The 19,194-nt window shown below is 39.3% G+C and overlaps 1 protein-coding gene and 1 long non-coding RNA gene across 2 annotated transcripts; one reads left to right on the forward strand and one right to left on the reverse strand.

The window, feature by feature from the left end:
- Positions 1 to 12,102: 12,102 nt before the first annotated feature.
- Positions 12,103 to 13,119, reverse strand: LOC148724450 (lactadherin-like). The gene is made up of 3 exons (XM_088730350.1): positions 13,076 to 13,119; positions 12,596 to 12,965; positions 12,103 to 12,258 (listed from the first exon to the last, which is right to left on the reverse strand). Exons 1-3 carry the CDS (start codon positions 13,117 to 13,119, stop codon positions 12,106 to 12,108), a joined length of 567 nt encoding a protein of 188 aa, XP_088586476.1. The 3' UTR covers positions 12,103 to 12,105.
- A 2,210-nt stretch (positions 13,120 to 15,329) lies between these two features.
- LOC148724451 (uncharacterized) lies at positions 15,330 to 18,800 on the forward strand. The gene is made up of 3 exons (XR_015990673.1): positions 15,330 to 15,561; positions 16,785 to 16,959; positions 17,946 to 18,800. It is a non-coding gene; the product is annotated as an uncharacterized LOC148724451 (long non-coding RNA).
- Positions 18,801 to 19,194: the final 394 nt, after the last annotated feature.

Consider the following 19,194-nt stretch of genomic DNA (forward strand, 5'->3'; position numbering starts at 1 on the left):
CACCACTTACACACCCTCTTCACCCGTGTCTAAGATATCTTTTTTCTCCCTAGATTTTGAGAATGTGTTTAACTTGGCACAGAGTTTATCGTATTTTTTCTGTAATTCAAGCAATTCAGATTTCACCCGTGTGTGGTGAGATATCTTGGGTGTCTTTTCTTTCCTGCATTCCAATACTTGTCGCTCACTTTGTCGCTGTTGTACCAAGGATTGATATTGTTCTCTGTGTGCAGCAAGATTCTTTTCAATCTCTTGAATCGCTTGATCTAAGACCGTACATAATACTTGATGGTATGCTTCATTGAAACGTTTCTGAGTTTCAGGACTTTGCATCTTAGGGTAACTTTTCCTTGATTTCAATCTTTGGGAATCGTTCCAATCTCAGCATGTTTTTATATTCCTTCAACACATTTTCCTGATACTTTACGCGAGCATGAAGAGCATGCATTTTTTGTCGATACGACTTTAGAACCGCGGAAAGATCCTGAGTACTCGCCATCGTCCACCCTCTCCGTGAGCAGGTAAGAAATGAGTGTGGAGGTAGACACTTGGAGTTTTATCATATTGTATACATCCACCGTTATGTCTAACAAACTTTAAAAGAACGCGTACTTTGAAATATTAATTATAATAATTCAAAGTGCGCGCTCATATTGAACCAAATGTTTGTTTTTCTTATATACGAAACAAAACTGTCCATCTCGTTCATGTGGGATCGTATATTTTCTATTGTTCTTCCTCCTCCTCTCTCCTCCTCTTCTTTCCTCCTCCTCATTCCTCCTCCTCATTCATCCTCCTCATTCCTCCTCCTCCTCCTTATTCCTCCTCCTCATTCCTCCTCCTCATTCCTCTTCCTCATTCCTCCTCCTCATTCCTCCTACTCATTCCTCCTCCTTATTCCTCCTCCTCATACCTCCTCCTCATCATTCCTCCTCCTCATTCCTCCTCCTCATTCCTCCTCCTCATTCCTCCTCCTCATTCCTCTTCCTCCTCATTCCTCCTCCTCCTCATTCCTCCTCCTCCTCATTCCCCCTCCTCAATCCTCCTCCTCGTCATTCCTCCTCCTCTTTCTTCAAGTAATATAATTTATTCTTCACATTTACTCACTCGTTCGAGTCATTTTATTCCTCAACTTTACTCAGTTCTTGGGACTCATATAAACTCGCGGTAAGACATTACCACTAACAAATGTGACAGTTTAAAACAGTTTATTACAGTGATAGATCATTCTATGTACACTCTTTCTTTCTCTTCCTCTTTCCTGCTCCTACGCGCGCGTCCGGAATGCAGTCCCGTAGCGACCGTGGCAATGTTTCCACGTTTTAGTCATGTTTCGTCACATGTAAAGCAAGTCTATATCATGTGAGCTAAAGTCTTCTTTGGATTATGCTCCTTGTAATTCTTCCAATCGCTTTATCACATATAGATGTCGAGGTTTTATGAAAATCGTGCTTGTATATAGGTACTTGCTATGTTGCCTCTCTTTTATCGCTTTTATTTTGTGTTTAAACGGAGTATCCAGGAAGGGTTTGATCGTATTTATCTTCTCTTCGACTTCTACGTAGGGATCGATTTCAGTGAGATACTCCACTTGTTTGATTGGATGAAATCGAACTTTCTTCATCATCACTTTGGTCCCATGCATGATTATACCATTCCGACTCATAGCCACTCTTATATACCCATTACTAGGTTTCCTTTGGTCTATCATTGATTCACACATGTACTACTTCGGAAACAATTTGGACAGACAGGTCATTGACTTTGATCCCAAAAAATGTAAGGATGCTATGACTTGATTAAAATTTGATGGATAGATAATAATGAGACTACCTGGGTTACAACGCCTGCTGGCATTTTCGTATTTTCCCCCGGTTAGTCTGTTCTATGGTTAATTTTTCCCGAGAAATGAAAATGTTCATGAGCATGGTGCTGCGATTTTGAATACCCTTTTCGTTCTGATAATTTTTTTAATGTATGAAATGGGAGATTTAATTATTTCTCTTCAAATCATTGTCATTGAATTGCGTCGATGTATCGTTGTTATTTTGTTTTCCTCACTTGCGGAATTTTGCATAGAATTTAAAGTCAAACACTTTCGTCACTGATAGTGATCACACTCACACGCTAGTTTATTTTTAATTAAGATTTTAACAAGAGTAAAGATTTTTATCGAGAAAAAAGCTTTCGCATGTTTTTACCTCGAACGGATCATTGTTCATTTTCAGAGAATTTTGAATACTCATGAACTGAGTGATCACCATCCGAACTATTTTCATTTTATTGGAGTATGATGAATTATTCACATCCCATCATAGGGTTTAGGCGGAAGGAAACCTCTTTTATTTTCGATTTTTTTCTACACGATACGAATGCTAATGACATCTTGAAATTACTTTGTCATTGGAAGTATGAGTCGCCATTTTGCGTTTTATCGTTTCCATTGTTTGTCTCACTCTGATGTTTGACTGTTAGGGGGTTTTGATTTTGATTTTGCTATGAGTTTAAGCGGGTTAGGGAATTGGGCTTAGGGTGAGAGTTAAGAGTGTGGTTGTGTGAGTGACCGCAATAACCCAGGTTCGAATCCTGCACACAACATTTTTTTTCCTTTTACTCTAAAATGAACGGTTTTTTTGAATATTCATTTTATCTTGAAATCATTTACGCTAAGGGAGAATTAAACACCATCTTAGGTTTCATTATTTTTATTGTTTTACACCATCTTAGATGACCATTATTTTTTCAAATTATGAAAAAAAAAAAAAAAAACACGCTCCTATAACCTACGCAATTTAACCCTAAACCAGGATTTATTCAACACTTTTATTTTGTGTTTCCTTCCTACATCTCTCATACATTTCCTTCTAATTTTAAAGTGTGGATACTCTATTGTCCTAGAACCGGTATGGGTAGTTGCGTGACACTGTGTATCATTCATAATAAACGCTCATATTTCGTCTATCCACTTTTGGTTTCTGTAACGTTCCCTGCTTTCTCAGAATCATGGCTTCGAGGTTTGAGGACTTTGATTCAGTAAATAAACGATGTCCAACTAATTTCTACATTTCTAACTTTAGGCACCAAACGTAAGAATAGAAGGACTACCTCTGTTTAAGTCGTTGCCTTCCGTTAAAATATTTGGCTCCAGTTCGAATTTAAAGGTTTTTTAACCAATCTCATCTTAAAAAAAAGTGAATTATTTGGGAAAAATACTTTTTGTCTAGTTTAAACGACGTTTCATCTCGACCAAAAGATGCATAAGATTCCTTTAAAAATTTCTAAGCAACACCCGTCGTGCACAAGCCCCTGCTCCAGAGACCAATGAGGATAAGCGCCCAAATTCACCATCTAAGTGTACGCGCTCTCTTTGCCAATTATTTGCATTGACTTCAAACTCTTTGTTAGTTGTTGAAAATGTCAATTACAGTTCTCTCCATACCTTTTCAATATTTTTCTCCTCGTAAGTGTTCCAAATTTTATCGTCTGTGGATAATTGTAGTGTGTTGCTGGTGGTCCATGCAGAGGTCCATCGTAATCTTTGTGTGGCCACAGCACAAACAGAACGTACCTCACCCATATCAACTTGAAGATAATCCGTTCTATCAGATGTAGTCTTGGTAGACCGCGCTCCGTTTACCCTGCTTTCGTTTAGTCTGCCGTAGTATGGATGATATTAGGGAGTTTAAGCAAATCACTACGGCTGGCGCTGCTACGGCTATCTTGGTTGACGAGGCTTAGGGAGAGTACGTCGCCGTAGCCCGCCAAAATTCAACTTTAAGCAACGCGAACTACAAACCTAGTGCGGCTGAGAAGTTAAACGTCCTCGCAGTAGTTTTTGCACGTCTAAAAACTCAAAATGACTTCGTTCAAAGGGACGAGGGATTCCAACGTTTGTAAAAAAAAAATGTAAGCGATCCTGTGCACAGTGAATGAGTGAATTCAAACATTTAAGCTTACGTGTTGTAAAATTGCCAGTTTGGAGCTTATAAACACCAAAGCAAAGTTTCTACACGGTCCCTCGTACCCCTCGTCATTCCTCGGCTTCAGCTATTTGAATTTCAAGTAGTCTTTGAGGTTTTAAAGGAAAAGTTAGACTTTCTACTAACGTTTTTCTCCTTGCGTTCGCTGCGTTCTCCATGTGCACACTGCTTCGATCCTTCGACAAACCCGGCTGCAAAAATAAAGGCAGATTCACTCGGTAAGGGGCAGCAAGCTTGATAAATATTCCCGATAAGCTATTTTTAAAGATGTCAAGTGTATTTCAATAGTTAAAATTGCTCAGGAGAATGAATACAGCGAAGAAAGAAGCGAGATAAGTTCACGTGCCACAGACTACGCCGAAACCTTCCCACTCGCGAAGAAGGATTTCCCGCTACGGCTAGATGGGTACCACTGACATGCGCATTGACTCGTTTCTGGACAACTTTACTTCCGGTAGCCGTAGCAGCGCCAGCCGTAGTGATTTGCTTAAACTCCCTAATTAATAGACGCCAAACTGCTTGCTGTTATTCTGGCATCTGAAATTATATCATTATCTGCCACATCAACAGGCCTACATTCTAAATTAGAGTAAATGAAATAAACTGTGAGGCTTATTTTACCTGAGTCTACTGTTCTTCTGTCCTGTTTAGATCAATATGAAATGATTAGTACAGACTTTGGGTGCGGATTATGCCGAGAGGGTTGGAAAGGATAAGAATACTAAGCATCAAAGGTTTCTACATTTAGATCAGTGCCTACTGAAAAAAATACCGAATGAAGCCCCCCCTTACCTTTCTCAATGGTCAGTTGCAATAAAGAAGACGTTTTTAACAATCCTCCTTAGGTTGCTATACAATTGACTTGATTTCTCCACAAACATAATTATTTCAAGGATTACGCATAACAAGAAGGTAAATTAAAGTTTTAAAGCTTTATGTTCGCGCAGAGACTTGAAGAGAGCTTCGATTTCTCGTTGACAGTGCAATGGGCAACACATCAAATCTGTTTTTTCAATCACTGCCATTTAATAATAGTGTACTGCTAATCTTTAGAGCCTCTGCTTTTTAATCCTTGGCAGGTCTCCAACTTATTTCGTAATGAAAGTGAGGGACAATATATTATGTAAAGCACATCCTTTACATAATTGTTCTACGTTGTGAGATATATGGAAGTGTCGATATTTCAGTGGAAGGAAGATCAATCTACCGGTCGACATTGCCTATCCTAGCAGTATGCAGGGAGCGAGTCAAATATGAATTTCGTAATGAGCCCTGCTCACCATAGAGTCTCTGTACTTGGCTCAGTGGTAGAGCATCGGAGCGTAGAATCCGAAGGTCTGAGGTTCTATTTCTCATGGCGACTCAGGATTTGATCTTTGTCCCATGCTCGTGACAAGACGAAAAAAAAACCTTTCTAAGATAAATCTGGCTCAAATTATTTCATTTTGCTGGAACGGAAGTCGGAGGACATGACCATTAGCTCGCGGATAATTTTGATGAAAAGCTTAATCGTTTAATATTTCAAAGTAATTCGCGACCTTAATAAATTTAAAGGAGAATGACTAGCAACAAAACAGACAACCCTGTTTGGACAGTTGAACATTACCTTGTTCAGTCGGAGCAAAATCCGTCCTTCATTGCATCTTTTGATTTTCAGGCTTGAATTCCACAAAAGTCTTCAAACTTGGTCTCAATTCGAATGAATACAGCGGAATCAAAAAAGCAAACAGGAAACACTCAGAGCTGTGCCGGGGCTTATTGGAAAAGAACGGTCTTTGAGAGACATCACGAGAGCTGAATAATCGAACTCTCTCGAAAGTAGCTTTCACAAAACGTTGCTAAAACCTTATACTGCCTAAATCAATTTTATATTGCCTTAAGGTCAGTAGGCCAGAGCCCTATTTGAGAGCTAGAAAGACGTCATGGTTTAGAAACCCTACGTTTGTTTGTAGTATGATCTGTTTTTAAAAGTACTTGATCTGTTTTTAAAAGTACTTGACTAGAAAGACGTCATGGTTTAGAGACGCTACGTTTGTTTATAGTATGATCTGTCTTTAAAAGTACTTGATTTGGTTTTAGGCGGATTGATCAATTCAATACTTGGAGAAACTGTGTGGTTAAGATTCTGAGCCAAATTGGCTTACGGAACACTTCGCTTGCTCATCATACGTAACCTCCCATATTCCGTGAAGCCTTCCTGACAGTTTTTTTATCCCCGTGGTATCAACATTTGCGTTGTATGTAAGAATAACAATGATCGCCGATCAGGTTTTGCACGTTCATCCGCTAATAATCAATGGACTATCGACGATCGAAGTTAAAGTTCCTTTATAAGCCAGGTAACCCATCAAGCCGGCGCTTAACCCAGGCTTTCTTAGTTTCCGTTTCCTACCACTCCCTGAATGGGATGCTAGTCCATTGCAAGGTTACCCTCCTCCCCAGCATTAAATTCGACGATACCCCTTTAAACACCTGGGTAAAGAGAGGCACTGTGAATGTATAGTGTCTTCCCTAATAGCACAACACGATCGAACTTCATTCGTTTATTTTCCAGCGAAGCTATGGAGGTTCGACTGTAAGAAAAAAAAGGCGTACTAGTGCAAATAGATAATAGGAGTTTAATTTCTTTAGTTTATTGCAGCTTTTATTTCTCTTCAATGCGATAAAATTACACTCGTGTCCGTCTAACAGTTCAAATAATATATATAATATAAAACATATATATATATATATATATGTGTGTGTGTGTGTGTGTGAGTGTGTGTGAGTGTGTGTGTGTGTGTGTGAGTGTGTGTGAGTGTGTGTGAGTGTGTGTGAGTGTGTGTGAGTGTGTGTGAGTGTGTGAGTGTGTGTGAGTGTGTGTGTGTGAGAGTGTGTGAGTGTGTGTGTTTGTGAGTGTGTGTGTGAGTGCGTGGGAGTGTGTGTGAGTGTGTGTGTGTGTGTGTGTGTGTGTGTGTGTGGGTGTATGTGTGTGTGTGTGTGTGTGTGTGTGTGTGTGTGTGTGTGTGTGTGTGAAGCGATCAACTTTTTTTTTTAATTTTTTTAATCAAATACCAGAGAGGTATGGAGACCTCTTTGGTGGATTCAGCTGCTAGTATCAGCGAATGTTTAGGAAAAAAAAAAAACAAAAAAACATGAAGGCTTTTCTTCTCATAAGAGTAATTAGCATTTGAGTAGTCTAGTTATCAAAGGCAATTGTAGATCGCGGCCCTATGACTTCGTTACTGCTTGTCTTCATCAGGTAATGGCATTGAATAGGAGGTACCCATCGCTATTAATGTGGCATAGTGAGCTGCTAATGGTGTGTTTTAGCGCTCTCCTCGTGGTACATTATTGTTTGGACGAGTTGATATTGTTCTCCTACAGATATGATTTGTTATCGGCTGGCTACCCTACTTTTTGGTTTCAGGCATCCAGGAATCTCAATTCCACTGAATCTATTGATTTCATTTACATAAGATATTAACTTATTGGAAAACAAAACTCATAACGATAGCAGCTAACCACAAATGTTAAATGAAAAGTGACAGTGAGCAAACGCACCTTTTATCACAGATCTGGAACACCTTATATATTTTATCCTAAATGTTTATTTTGCATAACTGTTTTACTACCCGACTGCAGCGAAAGGGGAGTAATCAGGGGCGGATCTAGAGGAGGGGTGCATGGGGTGAGTAGCAGCCTCCCCCTGAAATGACCTGAAATGACCTGCAGCTTTCTTTTATAACTAGTATTGTAAAAAAAAAAGGAAGAAAGATAAATAAAATAAAAACTACGAGAATAAATATTGGTGTTGAAGTAAAGCGTAAGTCAAGTTTAAAGAATTTATGTTAAACTCCATAAAAATGATAGGTTAGTACTAATGTCTTAAAGCATCAGCTCTTCTATTCGTCAAAGGAAACATCATTGAGGTTATTCCTTTGTTGTTCACTCACTCCTAAGAAAAATCCTACATCTGCCCTCGATAATGGTTACTTGGTTATTCAGATTTCTTTGTTTGTTTATTTGCTACGGTTTATTTACATTTTTGTCATTTGACTAACAGTTTTCTGTTAATTATAATTTTTTGATGGACGCATGCAATGGACGTAGTTAATGCATTACTTTCGTACAAATATTTCTACCGTCAAAAATGGCCAATGATAGTATGTTATAGCATAAAACGGAACGTATCTGGCTTTGAATTAATTTCTGAGTAAATACTTTGTGATTCTGTTCTGATTTGAGTTCCTGAGAACACCTGGAATAAAAGAAAACCGTAGAAAAAAGAGAACAACTCCTAACTAAGGAAAATCCTGGATCCGCCTTTGATGATGGTTAGTTGGTGAATCAGTTTGTTAATTCGTTTGCTAGTCTTTATTTTCCTGTGTATCCCTATTTATTACATTAATTTTTGAAATCATTGGTGGTCCCTGTAATCTGATTGGCTCTAACTGGTGCGATTTATTCACGAATCGCATCATTTTTTGCTTTAAATCGCATCTTTTTTACAGCCAATGAGGATATTACACTTAAAACAAACAACCAATCAGATTCCAAGATTTCTGATTTTCAGATTTTAGATTTCTGTATTTGGGCGAATTCAAAATGTATGTAATACTGCATCAATAAAATATTTGAATTGACCAAGTCCTGTATTTGGGCGATTTCAAAATTGATTTAATAAAGTGGTAATTGAACCTCGCGTCGTGCAATTTTGGTCTGAAATCATACTTTTGATTTCAAATCGAGCTCGCACTGCGCGCTCGTTCGATTTTGAAATCACGCGTATGATTTCAGCCCAAATTGCACTCCACTCAGTTCGGTTGCCATTATTAATTTGACAGTTTTCTTTCAGTTTTTAGGCTGATGGATGAATGGACATATTTGATGTATTACTTTAGCAAAGATATTTCAATCCTTAGACAGGGATAACTATTGTATGTTACAGGATAAAAGCGAACGTATCTGGCTTTGAATTTATTTCTGAGTGAATGCTTTACAATGCTGTTCTGATTTGAGTTTCCTGGGAACACCTGGAATAAAAAAAAAACCGAAAAAAAAAGAGTGAAAAACTTGTTATGGTGAACCAATTCTAAATACAATAAAATGAAGGAGGTGCCGGATGAGGGGGAGGGGGAGGTAGGGGGCATTTGAACAGGTCTCAACAGCTCACTTCTTTCAGGCATTTTTGTGTTATATTGTATTGCGGCCCGGCGTTTCCAAACGAAGTTAATTTTTCGTCACGTTTTTCACTTTTTTATTTTGGATTGTTTACCATTGATTCTCTGAGACCAAATGCAAAATCTCTTCTTGAATCTTTCCCCGAATATCAATGTTGCTAATAAATAAGCTAGTGTGTGCAGCGTGCACATATCAAGCTTGTGTACAAGCAGACCTGTTGTACACAAGCCTATAATCCCTGACGAACGTTCTCTGCTGCAGTGGCCAATGAAGATAAAAGTCCAAACTCGCCACCCATGTGTATGCGATCTCTTTGCCAATTATTTGCATTGACCTCAAAGTCTTTGTTAATTGCTGAAAATGTCAATTACAGTTCTTTCCATACCTTTTCAATATTTGTCTCCTGGTAAGTGTTCCAAGTTACACCGTCTGTTGATAATTGTAGTTTGTAGCTGGTGGTCCATATCCTTGTGCTCCGATATCCTTGTGTGGCCACAGCGCAAAGAAAGCGCACCTCAGCCATATCAACTTGAAGATAGTCTGTTCTATTAAATCTAGTCTCAGGACACCACCCTCCGTGTCCCCTGGTTTCGTTCAGTCTGCCGTAGTACGGATCATGAGAACTACTGTGAACACTACTTGCTGTCATTCTTGCATCTGGTATTGTATTTTTGTCTGCCATACCAACAGGAACACATCCTAAATAAATAAGAGTAAATGAAATAAACAGTAAGGTTTATATTTACCTGAACTTATTGTTTTTCTTCCCTATCTAGAACAATATGATATGACTCGTACAGACTTTGGGTGCGAAATTTGCTGAGATAGTTGAAAATGGTGAGAATGCTAAACATTATAAATAGGCAGCGTAAGATCCATGAACATCAGGTGACTTTCAACATTTGTTCATTTCTTAACGCACTTTAATTTGTGGTCAAACAACTTTTGTTCTGAAAACTATGTATCACAATGCTGAGCACCGTTTTATGAATTTCGTTACGTTCGTGAGTATCGTGACATTCACAATAGAAAATTGAACTTGTAGATTAATGTCCCTCCACCATCCCCACCCCCAATCCCTTTAGTGTGTTACTACTTTTTAGCCTTTACAGGATTTATTACCTCGTTTTGGACCTATCGCCATGTAATATCTGTCCTCGTCCTTGACAACGTCTTCTGGTCTGGCCTCTTTAGTCAGGTTGTTTAACTCACATATTGCAATGAACATGACGACATTATAGCTTTGATATCTTTCATTAGCGAGACAAGCCTCTCTGCATTCCAGCGTACCTGGTGTAAACTTGAACGTCTTATAGGTGTGGCCCTGAAGCATCATTTAATAAATCGAGTATAGGTCGCCACTGGCTACACACCGCTGACTGGCAATTTCACAGAATATTTGAGAAATGAGAAACAGCGCGGTAAAAAATGAAGTCTGCCGACCAACCATACGATGCATATCAGATCTAAGTGCCTGCAAAACAAGAAGTTCAGCACTTTTCTTGAAAAATGTTCGACGAAAAGAACGACGCAATTGAAACTGAAATGGATCTCCGCTCGTAATTTAAAGCCCCAAATGCCAAATGTTTTATGAGATATAGCATCGCCAAAATAGTTCGAGACCAAACTGAATTATGTACTTTCACTTGATTAGAGCTGAGCTTTACTCTTCTGAATTGGGGTCAGCAAATACATTATTAGCTTCTCTGCTTAACAAATAATAAGTGTCCCCCTCGAAATGTCATGTACTGTTTCAGGCTTGAATCATAATCATGGTTTCTTAAACCAGATGACCACTCCAAGTAGTGATAATAATGATGTTGCCTTTTGAGAAGAAGAAATTTATTAGATCCTTTGAAGGCTGTCGGTATGATATGGTAACGCCAAACCACAGACCGGAACATTTCCCTTCTGAGGCTTGAAGACAGAGTAATTGATACGTTGAAAAAAAATGAAAAAAAAAAAAAAGGAAAAAAAAAAAAACACTTCAATAATGACTCATTCTTCCCTCCTTCAAATCTATTTGGTCTACACATGATTTTTAATAATCTTTCTGGAACATATTTCCGTTTGGGCCACATTTAATAGTTGACATTTCGTTCAAAGCAAAATGGTCTTCGAAATCTCTTAGGATAAGCTTGGGGCTTCAACATGTCAGCAGAACAAATATCTGGCTTAACAGGGCGAAAGGTAAGGTAAGGTAGAAAGCAAGTTTAATGGCATTAATTACGGAGGACTGCAGCAATCATGACATGGGATCCACCTAAAGCTAGTTCTGCGCTATTGCTTGCACGCCATACACTCAAGTGTATTTTTAAGCCGCGTATATTATAATGATGTACTCTGTAGAATTTTTTATTGTTGTAAATATGTAGAAATCTTGCATTAGTCTTCGATTCTTGTAATTAGTTAGGAATTTAGTCTTATTGTTTGTACACGACCACATCAGCTTTTGCTGAATTTTTTATCGTGTTTAAATAAACGCTGTTGTTGTCGTTGTTGTTGAAAAAGTTGTTTTTGATGCGGTTATTTTCTTAAGAATTGGCACAAATGTTTTGTTTTCTTTTTCGAGTCCCGTACAGGCCTGATCTTTTTCAGGTCTGAATTTCGCTATTGCTTAAATAGCGCTATCTACTGCGAGGATCGTGCATCATACATATCAAGTACCGCAGTTCAAAATATATGATTTTCATATATTTATTCTATCTCATTTATCACTTTCACGGGTTCATTACGAATCAACTTAACGGCCTGCTCTCAGTTGGCTTGTTAGCTCAATTGGTTAGAGCGCTGCACTAGTATCGCAGAGGTCAGTGGTTCGAGTCCCGTACAGGCCTGATTTTTTTCAGGTCTGAATTTCGCTATTGCTTAAATAGCGCTATCTACTGCGAGGATCGTGCATCATACACGTATAGTGTTGTGATAATTTTCGTGCTGATGGGTTATAAATATTTTTTATTAGTCAACTTAGCACAAATATTTCAACCCTCATACAGGGATGGGCGGAATATGTTACAGGATAGAACCGAACGTATCTGGCCTTGACTTCAGAACTGAGTGAATGCTTCACGACACTGTTTCGGTCAAAGTTTCCTGGGAAGACCAGGAAATGAAAAAGATTGATGAATCACTATATTCAAAAGTCGTTTTTTTACTAGACGCTGCCTTGGCGGGCTAATTAAAATAATAAGTTAGTTATCTACTATAAATTGATAAAGATAGATTTACCACACTTGCGAATATTTTATAAGCTGACGATTTTAGTGTCACCACCTTGTTGGAGCAAATTGCACAAGGGATCATGCGTCGTATGTATTGATATATTGGAGAGAGAGAAGGTGTTTATTGAACGTGCAAACAGGTGGTTCATCAAGTAACAAGGTGAGGAGTAGGATTACTTGCTTATTTAAATTGTTTTTCACGTAGCCAGCTGCATATTCACTTCAAGTGGCGGCAAGTACCTTTTCGATACCTTTTTCCTCGTAAGAGTTCCACCTTAAACCATCGTTGGACAGCTGTAGTTTGTAACCGGTGATCCACAAATCTCCGGTATTCAGTGATCGACCTTGTGTGGCCACAGCACAAATGGAGTGCACTGCACCCATATCAACTTGTAGATAGTCACTTCTATCATGTTTAGTCTTAGTGCACCAGCCTTTATGTCCTCTGCTTTCATGCAGTCGGCCATAGTACGGGTAATAACTACTACCGAAAAAACTACTCGCCGTCATTCTAGCATCTGGTATTCTATTCCTGTCTGCCACACCAACTGGCTTGCATACTAAAAAAAAATAAGTGAGATTATATCTTCCGAAACCGAATCTAAAGCGCAATAATTAAACAACGTAGAGGTTTCATGAGTGTTCATTATCAGTGGTCAAAGTTTACGGGTTGTTTAAAACAGCAGAGAAACTTTAAACAATACGGCAGACCCGATAGCCAGGTACTGTTCAGTAAGAAATGAGCCCACAGCCATTAGCTTCTTCGGGAACCCACAGGAGATACAGACATCTAACGTCCTGAGAACGTTTCTTTGTTTCACAGGAAATTTAAGATCATAGAAAGTACTATTTCTTTTTTCAATTTCAAATTTTTTTTGAGACTAATTTGGTCTTGACGTTGCTTAACAATCACATTCGTTAGATCGATGGTGACTAAATCGGAAACAGCTATTCCCTCATACTTGTATCCGAGAGATCTGCTCTCCCGTCTTCAATGCAAGGGGAGGTGGAAGGGTACGTGAAGGGGTAAAATACTAAAGGTTGATCTAGTTTATAAGTTTTACAGTAATCTTATTCACACCATAGAGTCTCTGTGGCTCAGCGATAGAGCATCGGAGCATGGAATCCGAAGGTTTAAGGTTCTATTCCTCCTGGCGACTCAGAATTTGATCTTTGTCCCACGCTCGTGACAAGACGAAAAAAACATTTTTTTAAGATAAATCTGGCTCAAATTATTTCATCGGGTTAGAACGGAAGTCGAAGGACATGACCATTAGCTCTCGCGTAATTTTGATTGTAAACTTAAACTTACTACAGTTAGTGCTATAATGGTTTTAGCAATAGGCCTGTTCCGACTGTGTTCGGCAACTTTTGAACAACTTTTGGCGTTTGCGGCAACTAATCGAGATTTTAGCAACTTTTGTATTTTTTTATTTCTGAGCAACTGCGAAAAGTGTTGGTTTAGAGCACTTATTAAGCACGACGAAATCAATGATTTTATAGGAAACTTCGATCTATGCAAATTTCTTGAATGTTCGTCAACCTTGTGAACGACATAACTTTAAACCTGTTATTTACTTGGCAACGTTTCGTACGGCAAGACGTTAAATGAACCATATGTTTTGTGCCGTTAGGCCTACAGAACATCTCGCCCATAAACCTAGGTTTCAATGTCAGCAATTATTGTGATCGAAGAACGGAAACTAAAACTTACAATCAACGACTTTATAAAAATATTAAGAAATTAGGCAGTAACGTTTGAAATTTGGGTGGCAACTTCTCAGGTTGTTGGAAATTTTTTAGCGACATTTTGGCATTTCATCCATTCTGCAACTTACCAGCATCTAACGAGCACAATTAGGACAGGCCTAAAACTCAGGAATATTCTCTTTTTGGGGGAAAATTCCCCTTTTACTACTGGCCTAAGCTGATGATTAGTGCACCCTGATTGGCTGAGAGCGAGATCAAAGCAGGGCACTATAACGATTGACAAAGAGCCGATTACTGGTTATTCAAATTAGGATTGTATCCATGTTTGACGCTCCAGGAAAAAAGGCTGGCTTTGTTCGATAGTGATAACCTACTTGTGATCTACTCGAAAAGTTTGTGAATAACTCGCCCCCGACTGGTGATTGGAACTTTTCTCTTGTTCCCCTATAGCTTGATAGAATGAATTGGCCACTGTAAAGAGCAGCGTGTAGTGGCTAGTTTGTTCAGGCATCTGTTGGTGTATTTGCTTGAACGAATTTGACTGCTCGTTTTCCCTACCGTAGACTCTGTGTATGTACTTTTATTTCCCATTAGATTTATTGTTTTCAGTTAGTACGGTGCTGATGGATGAATGGACATCTTTGATATACTACTTTTGCACAAATATTTCAACCCTCAAACATGGCCATAGATGGTGTGTTATAGGATAAAACCGAACGTATCTGGCCTTGTAATCGGTTCTGAGTGAATGCTTCACGATGCTGCTTTGATCTGAGTTTCCTTGAAACACCTGAAATAAAGAAAACCGAAACAGAGATTTCTTAGCTTTGAACCTGGCATGTATTAGGTGCAGAGCAGAACACTCTGAGAAAGGTGCCCACCTCCAGAGTTCCACGTAGCATGCTAACATCAATTTTTTCACTGAATTTTTTTTTAACTTGGGCAATGTACTTTGCCTAAAGGAGGGGCTGCTCATAGTCTAGTTGAAGGTGTCTACTTGTATAATCTAGTTCTGTGATGTCAGCTGGGGCGATCTGCCCATCACTCAACCCCAGCTTAGAGGATGCTTAGGAGAATCTGTCAAGGCTAGACCTGCCATGGCCACACTATGCTAAGTGTATTTGCTGTTAACTTAAGCCAAATAATTTCCTATGTAGCCATCCTTTTTGGTCGATAAGTACAGCATGCATTTGTGCATACACCTTTTTTAATTCGTAGACCATTTCTTGACATGTTTTTTTTTTTTTTTTTTCCTTCGTCTAGGTATGCCTCCCCCAGGCATGATGCCACCTGGCCTCCCACCACCAGGAATGTTCCCTCCAAGAATGCCTGGCATGCCTATGATGCCCGGACATCCTGACCAACTACCACCCCCACCCCCACCTGGTGCGCTCGGCCCACCGGGCCAAATGCCACCTCTACCCCCTCCAATGGAGGGAGGTCAGTTTATGCCACCTGTGCCACCAAATATGCCACCACCACCTCAGGTCAATATGATGTATGGATATTCTGTCAGTGTCTGGTTTTTCAGGCGACACAATGGTTTGATAGCTTCTTCACGTTACTCTGGATCATTAATTGCTGACCATGATTATTTCTTGTAGGCATTGCCAAGTTTTTTTTTTAAGGGGTTGGAAGTGCATACTACCTGTGCTAGTATGCACTCTTGCATACTACCTGTGCTAGTATGCACTCTTGCATACTACCTGTGCTAGTATGCACTCTTGCATACTACCTGTGCTAGTATGCACTCTTGCGTACTACCTGTGCTAGTATGCACTCTTGCGTACTACCTGTGCTAGTATGCACTCTTGCGTACTACCTGTGCTAGTATGCACTCTTGCGTACTACCTGTGCTAGTATGCACTCTTGCGTACTACCTGTGCTAGTATGCACTCTTTCATACTACCTGTGCTAGTATGCACTCTTGCATACTGCCTGTGCTAGTATGCACTCTTGCATACTACCTGTGCTAGTATGCACTCTTGCATACTACCTGTGCTAGTATGCACTCTTGCATACTACCTGTGCTAGTATGCACTCTTGCATACTACCTGTGCTAGTATGCACTCTTGCATACTACCTGTGCTAGTATGCACTCTTGCATACTACCTGTGCTAGTATGCACTCTTGCATACTACCTGTGCTAGTATGCACTCTTGCATATTACCTGTGCTAGTTTGCACTCTTGCATACTAACTGTGCTAGTATGCACTCTTGCGTACTACCTGTACTAGTATGCACTCTTGCGTACTACCTGTGCTAGTATGCACTCTTGCATACTACCTGTGCTAGTATGCACTCTTTCATACTACCTGTGCTAGTATGCACTCTTGCATACTACCTGTGCTAGTATGCACTCTTGAACATACGCTTTACTGATGTACCACACAATCAAAAACCTTAGTTAACAAGTTACTGGTGTGTTCACATACACGTACCAATAAGTGGTTGTAAATTAAACTCTAAGGTGCAATTTTGTGTTCTCGGCTGCTCGGAGTTAAAAAGTTGCTAATTACTTCCAAACTACCGATCAGCATGCCCTAAGAGCACTATTTGGGTGTGTGTGGAATATACCAAATGAAGTAATTGAAAAAAGAAGAGGGAATTTGTCCAATGGGTCCCTGCAGAAAAAAAAATTATAAAGAACTGAATCTTTGGGTACCTATCTGGTTTAATAAATGCCTATTATAACTTTGTATTCCAATAGCCTCTTCTTGGGCAAGGGCCATCATCAGATCAAAGTGGTCTTCTACCAAGGCCGCCTCATTGACAGTTCCAACCTCCTGGTAACAGACCACACCCGCCAAATGATATGGGACCAACAGGCGGAATACCAAGTCTTTTAGGGCCTCCTCCCATTCCCTTTGGGATGCCTCCTCGAGGTTAGTGATGCTGTTTGATGGGCATTCAGGGTACACACTCTGTTAAATATCTGTGCACTGGCAGGCTGCAATTTTAAGACAGAATGGGTGGTAGTCAAAGGCATCAAAGACTTTGCAAATGAAAGGCAGTCTTCAAGTGAGAAATGGAAACAAATTGCCTGTGTGATGGCGGCATCTGTTGGGGCCAACATTTTGATTGATCCAGTCATATTCCCAGATTGGCCTCACTTTAATGCAGGGTACACACTCTGTTAAATATGTGTGCACTGGCAGGCTGCAATTTTTGGCAAACTTCTGTAACAGTACTTGGATATCTTGAGTAGTGTATGTGGTTCATGTATACTGAGATAGAAGTGTCACGTGCACTGGCAAAGAAAACTTATAGAGTCTGGTATTGTTCACCCTTTCACTTCTATGAGTGACCAAGATAGAATTTCTCCACACTGTATTAATACAAAAACAAGCAGACGAGTGATGAGACTTGAGGAAAATATCATTGAGGGGATTATTGTTCGATTAAATAACGAATTCTCCAAACAAACATCAAAAAAATTGTATAGCAGATAGTAAGGAGAGTTAGAAATGAGATGTCGGGAGTGAAAGGGCCCATCACGGTGCAAGCCAGTTCAGTAATGAATTGAGTGATCAATGAATTGCATTGATTTAGTAAGTAATTGGACAGACTTTTTCCTCCAATTTTTCTGTTTTCAAGACGACCTTTTTTTTTTCCAATTTGAATCAAATTGACATGTCTTTAAAATTTGCATTGGTGGGTCAGTGGTAAGGTTGACCTGTCGTAACCCTATGCGGTTGACTTCAAAAATTCTCTTCGCGGCATTGTGCAATCAGAAATGAGATTGTCATGTTGAGAGAAATTGTGCATCTGTGCACAGTCATGTGCTAATAATAATGATGGTAATAAATAATGATTAATAATGATTAATAATTAATAATAATGATAAAACGAATTTCTGTTCCTTCCTCAGGTCCTTTCCCACCTCCTCGCTTTGGGCCCCCTCCGCCTCATCAGTGAGCTAGGCCCGGATGTCAATCCATACGTGTCACGTGTTCTAGGATCAGATGATGTTAGAAAGAGCGTCAGATTTTTGCAATTGTAGTAATTTTCATCGTATGAACCTGCGAAGATGTACGAAACAACGTAGTCTCTTTTAAGAGGCTATGTACCGTATATGTGCAGTGTCTTGTAAGGTTAACAAAAGACCGAACTAAGAAAAATACGGTAAAACAGTGATGTTCCTCAAGATACGAGACACTTTTATTTACAAACAGATTGAAAAAGGGGCTTCTTAAGGAGTTCTTCTTCCAAAACAACCATGTTTTAGATTTACTTTGTACTACAACGTTCTCGAGTACAAAAAAGGCGAAGGCGAATTCAAAGTAAGAAACGAATAATTGCGGTCTGAAAACACAATTTTCTGTCAGCAAAACCATATTTCGCTGCGGTTTTCTCAAGATCGTTGGCCATAAATCTCTTTCCCTATGCAACAGTCATGGGTTTGCAAGCTTTCAAACACCTGTGTCGCTGGTGAATCTCTTACTTTGAAGTGATCAGCGATGAAGTTCACAAAGGTTGCTTTATAGCATTAAATTGCAGTGGTTTTTTGTCCCAAGCGTGCAATCAGAATGTCTCAGGCGAGAGGCTAAGGAATTTCAATGCTCTTTATGAGTTGCATAGCAACCAACCCTTCACAGTACACTTTTCTTTTTCAATTGTTGGATTAACTTCGAATTTAATTGCCTCCTTTCTTGCCAACTTGACCCTCCCCTTGGTAGTTTCATTCATTTGGAAAAAAAAAATAAAATGAAAAAAGTATGACAAATTTTTGTTTTTGTTCTTGCTGTTGTCGTCATTGTTGTTGTTGTTTTTTTTATGCCAACTGCCAAGTGAAGTCTGTCGGTACTCCACACGATTAATGATTAAGTAAAATTCCGGGTTGATCTCCTAGTGATCGCTAAGAACTTGTCCAATATGAGAAATGTTCTTACATGTAGTTTCGGCGCACAAATTTCAAATATTTAGGAGTAAAACAATCTTTTACAGAATCAAGGGGGCAATTTCTCAAAATCGTCATGGGGCTCTTCTTGGAAACTTAAAGTACTGTTTGTTTTCCCCAATCATTCTTTTAAATCCTAGTTTGAGTGGTTTGATCATCAAGATTTATATCAATTGCTTCTAGCGGGATTGTTACCATTTATGTCGTAGAAATATTTCAT

This window comes from Stylophora pistillata, chromosome 8, assembly GCF_964205215.1.
Source record: "Stylophora pistillata chromosome 8, jaStyPist1.2, whole genome shotgun sequence".
Lineage (NCBI taxonomy): Eukaryota > Metazoa > Cnidaria > Anthozoa > Scleractinia > Pocilloporidae > Stylophora > Stylophora pistillata.

What these genes read in the sequence shown, in the direction of transcription:
- LOC148724450 (XM_088730350.1), bottom strand. Translation starts at nt 13,119, where the DNA reads ATGGCTGTGGGCTCATTTCTTACTGAACAGTACCTGGCTATCGG. An exon ending in GAACAGTACCTGGCTATCGG is followed by an intron (nt 12,966 to 13,075) that starts GTCTGCCGTATT and finishes ATTGCGCTTTAG; the next exon opens with ATTCGGTTTCGGAAGATATA. An exon ending in GTATCGAAAAGGTACTTGCC is followed by an intron (nt 12,259 to 12,595) that starts GCCACTTGAAGT and finishes TTCATCAATCTT; the next exon opens with TTTCATTTCCTGGTCTTCCC.